This window comes from Vigna unguiculata, chromosome 2 (genome assembly GCF_004118075.2).
Source record: "Vigna unguiculata cultivar IT97K-499-35 chromosome 2, ASM411807v1, whole genome shotgun sequence".
NCBI lineage: Eukaryota > Viridiplantae > Streptophyta > Magnoliopsida > Fabales > Fabaceae > Vigna > Vigna unguiculata.
Window position 1 is genome coordinate 23,130,087 of NC_040280.1, and position 4,493 is coordinate 23,134,579.

Below are 4,493 nucleotides of genomic sequence, written 5' to 3' on the forward strand. Positions count from 1 at the left end.
ATTAATGTCGTAATAATTGCGAGGTAAAAGTCTTTATCAATTTACCTTTGACTTTTACTTATAGTTTTTATATGGCCTTTGATTAGTGTTGGCCTAATTGAGGTTCAATCGCTTTTTAAACTTATTACTGACCCGTTTATCTTTAGTTACAAAAGCACCTACTAAATTGTTGTTGTCGATTAGTGATGGGCACCAGTTGGCCTCGCTCCTTGTGTCCGCTCGCACGACGTTATTGACTCATAAAACCCTACTTCTAGACTCACAATTTTAAAGACTATCGGATCAATTGATGTTGTCGTATAAATAATATAATCAACAATTTGAGTTCTACGAATGGGTCACTATTCGGTAATTGCCCATTAATTTTATTCCAGAGTGATTGTCACACCAACCGAGCAAGACTATTGCTCGATCATTGATAACTAATTTCATTCTAACGTAATTGTCATATTAACCAACTATAACTTCAAACCCCAATTGTTAGATCATAAAACAACCAACAATGTGAAACGTTCAACGTAACCAAAACATCGATTGATGATGTGCACACTTCTTTTTAAGCGTTAATAGAAAATAAACTCCTAGAGAATATTAATTATTCAATTAATAATTTTACTTAAATAAAACATCAAATCAATAATTAAGTTTACAATGAATAAAAATAATATATTATGTAAAAGAGAAAAAACTATTAACATATTTATTTTACGAAGTAGAGTCGTTATATCAATAAATTTTTAATTCGTACTAACTTTAATTAAAAATTATAGAATTCGAAGTGTACTACACTTAGGCGGCTTAGTCCGACTATAGCCATAAGACCTGCCCACATAGCTGCCAAGGACGCAAATAATCACCATACATACGCCAAGCAAATGAAAGTAACCAGCCTAAACTGCTATAAGAGCAACCAATCTAGGTCACTAAAGAAGTAGCCGGCCTAAACCGGTATCCTAAAGAAACTAAACGAGAACTTAGCATAGCGTTACCAGCAAAACTCCTAAGGCCCGCGGTAGTCGTGCTAAGTGGCCTGGACTTTCTGAGAGTTTTTGGCTGACTTGAGCATTGAAGTCTCTTCCGTAGGTAACCCTTCTCAGGTCCAAACCGGTCCAAACCGAAATACCCACAGATAACACATGGCAGTCAAGAGGAAGTCTACTGAGGGAGGAGATTGCAGATTGAGGTAAAATAACGTTTGTATCTGACATATCTTATTTGTTATCCGCAAGAAAAGGAAGTTTATTATTTCATAGACAAAAATATGAAATATATATATATATATATATATATATATATATATATATATATATATATATATATGTATATATATTGTAATTTGAAGCAAGTATACGTTCACTTCTTTATATTTAATTTTTTTCCTTTTTCTTTTCTCGGTATGTGACAGGTCATTATCGTTCACCAATACACAATCTGACAGCACTAATGAGGTGGCACACCGCCATTGGATACTCAGAATTTTAGTTTTCCATCCCTCTTTCCAATCACTATATAAACCCTCCATAGCCATGTCTCACTCACTCAGAAGAAACTGGAATGCAGAGAAACACATAAACAAACAAACAAGCCTTACAATTATTTTCTCTCTGCTTATTAGTAATGGCAGCTGCAGAAGAAGCACCCATTCACGGTGATATCCTAGAAGCAATACTATCGCACGTGCCACTCATCCACCTCGTGCCAATCTGTCACGTGTCAAACTCCTGGAAGCGTGCGGTCTCCTCCTCTCTCGCACATCTCCGCCCCATTAAGCCATGGCTCATCGTCCTCACTCAGAGCCCACGCGCCTCGCACGTGACAAAGCTGCACGCTTACGACCCTCGCTCCGACGTGTGGCTCGAGATTAAAAACCACATGTGTCCTCACTCCTCTACCGTGCGCTCCTCGCACTCCTCGCTACTCTACACGCTCACCCCCGCCGAGTTCGCCTTCTCCCTCGACGCGCTGCACCTCAACTGGCACCACGCGCCCTCACCGCGAGTGTGGCGCACCGACCCCATCGTGGCTCGCGTGGGCTCGCGCGTGGTGGTGGCCGGCGGCGCGTGCGAGTTCGAGGACGACCCGCTCGCGGTGGAGATGTACGACGTGGAGAGCCGCGCCTGGGAGACGTGCCCCTCCATGCCGGCGCTGCTGAAGGATTCCACGGCGTCGTCGTGGCTTTCGGTAGCTGTCACCGGAGAGGTTATGCACTTGACGGAGAAACACTCGGGCGTGACATACTCGTTCGACACTGTGTCGAAAAAATGGGAGGGACCGTTTGACTTGAGACCTGATGAGAGTGTTTTTAACTGCGTCACAGGAACACTAGGGGAGCGGTTGATGGTGGCGGGGGTGGTGGGGGAATTTGGGAACGTGAGAGGCGTGAAGCTGTGGGAGGTTCGGGGTGGGTTAGGGTCCAGAATGGTGGAAGTGGGTGAGATGCCGAAGGAGATGGTTTGGAAGGTGATGGGTGATTCGGAGTTAGGTTCGGTGGAGGTGACGTGGATTGGGGACTTTGTTTACGCGAGGAACACTTCCGTTCCGGAGGAATTGGTGGCGTGTGAGGTAGTGAACGGTGTCGGGTGCGAGTGGAGAAGTGTACGGAACGGTGCCGTGAGCCACGGCGCGAGAATGGTGGCTTGCGGCGGCAATGTGTGCATGGAGGATCTGCAGCGTGCGGTGATGTCGGGGACACGGACATTTTGCGTGAAACACATGTGAATGGGTTGAAAAGCTTTGTTAATTACTATAGTAAGTTGTGGTATTTTGTTTTAAGAAAAAAAATTTAAGGTTTTAGAATTGGGAATGTCATTTTCGTTTTTTTATTGGCAGACAAGTCTGTCAATTTTTTAATAACTTTTTTGTTAAATTATTTGAGTGGCAAAAAAGTTATAAGAAAATGATAAAGAAAATGTCTAGAAAAGCTGAATCTGAGTGAGATGTCTGAAAAAGAAAAAGAAAAAAAAGAACATTGTGGAAATGGATAAGAATGATGAAAGTGTAAGGACATGTATGTTTTGAGCTGAAGAGGTTGTTCTTTATGGGAGGGGTTTCTCCCTTGTAAGTTATTTTTCCCTCCCTACAGTGAGAGATTGTTCTTTAATTCCTCTTTTTTTGCATTGTTCCTTCAAGAGTTTGGATTTTACTTGTTGAGGTTTCGTAATAAGAGAACGTGTTTTCTATGTTTTTTATTTCTCAAGTTTCCACTTCTTAGTTTTGAGCCTCACACTTGTCCCACCGCTGATTACCATCATGTGCGCTTAGTCATTTCAATGATTAATTGTTGGAAAAGAAAAGATATATTTTAGCATTTAAGATCAGACATATAACTTAAATTCTTTTATATCCACATTTAAAAAACAGTTAAATAATTTTTTTTTCGAACTTAATGTTTCTTCAACTCTCCCTTATGTCAGATTGGTATCGCCCTTCCCGGATAATGTATGTTGACGACGACGAATATAACAAGTTGATAATATTTAAGATCAATATTGAACGCCGACTTAAAATAAAAAAGTAGAAAATAGTTTCTTTTATCTTAATTAATAAATCTCTGCAATATTACTGTGAGAAATATATTAAATGTTTCTCGTGTTTCGATCCCTTTTTTATATATTGCTTGTTTTGAAATACAGAGTTTTGTTTTAGTTTTATTTTAAAAAAGTATGTTAAAAAAATATATTTAAATTGTGTCGTGAAGCGCGAATGTTCCGCTTGAGAGAAATCAAGTAAAAATCTAAACATACAAACAAATCCAAAATTCACCAAAGCCATTTTTTACCAATTCAATAATTTCTTATCAAATTTTAAATAGAATACACTACAATCAAGCATTTAAAACTCCATACTACTAATCTAACTTAACATATGACTTTTCTACCTCAATTAAATTTCACATCAACAACCACAAGTCAAATATTCGTTTACCAAATCTAATTATGCCTATTTCAATTATACCGTTTGATATCGATAACAATTTTTAAAGTAAAAACTAAATGCTACATGTTATGAAATAAGGTGAATAATAGAGAGAATAATAGATAATAGAGAAGAGAAAAAACAAGAGAGAATAGTGAGCAACTCATCTGTATATTCTTATTATTGATAGGAAGAGTCTTATTTATAAATACAATATGTAATCCATGAAGGAAACAAATCAACTTAATTAATACAAATATTTACCATAAAGAGTAATGAATCATATGAAGTAAATGTATCAAATCAATGGACAATCATTAATTCATAACACTCCCCTTTGAGTGTCCATTGATAAAGAATGTGCCTCGTTAAAACCTTACTAGGAAAAACCCTTTGGGATAAAAAAAAACCTAGTGAAGGAAAAAGAGTACAACATTCTGTATTCTTTAATACAATATTGTTCATCACATATTCTATTTCTCCCCCTCATGTAAACTACTTACATCATTAAGGAGACGAAAACCGAATTTGTGAGTCATTTGCTCAAAAGTTCTTCTTGGCAAAAACTTTCCAAATAG

The 4,493-nt window shown here is 38.2% G+C and overlaps 1 protein-coding gene across 1 annotated transcript; it reads left to right on the forward strand.

The window, feature by feature from the left end:
• Positions 1-1,523: 1,523 nt before the first annotated feature.
• Positions 1,524-3,188, forward strand: LOC114167191 (F-box/kelch-repeat protein At1g23390-like). Its single transcript, XM_028052198.1, has one exon. It carries the CDS (start codon positions 1,618-1,620, stop codon positions 2,716-2,718), a length of 1,101 nt encoding a protein of 366 aa, XP_027907999.1. The 5' UTR covers positions 1,524-1,617; the 3' UTR covers positions 2,719-3,188.
• The last annotated feature ends 1,305 nt before the right edge of the window (positions 3,189-4,493 follow it).

Coding starts and splice junctions, on each gene's coding strand:
- LOC114167191 (XM_028052198.1), top strand. CDS start 1,618: ATGGCAGCTGCAGAAGAAGCACCCATTCACGGTGATATCCTAGAAGCA.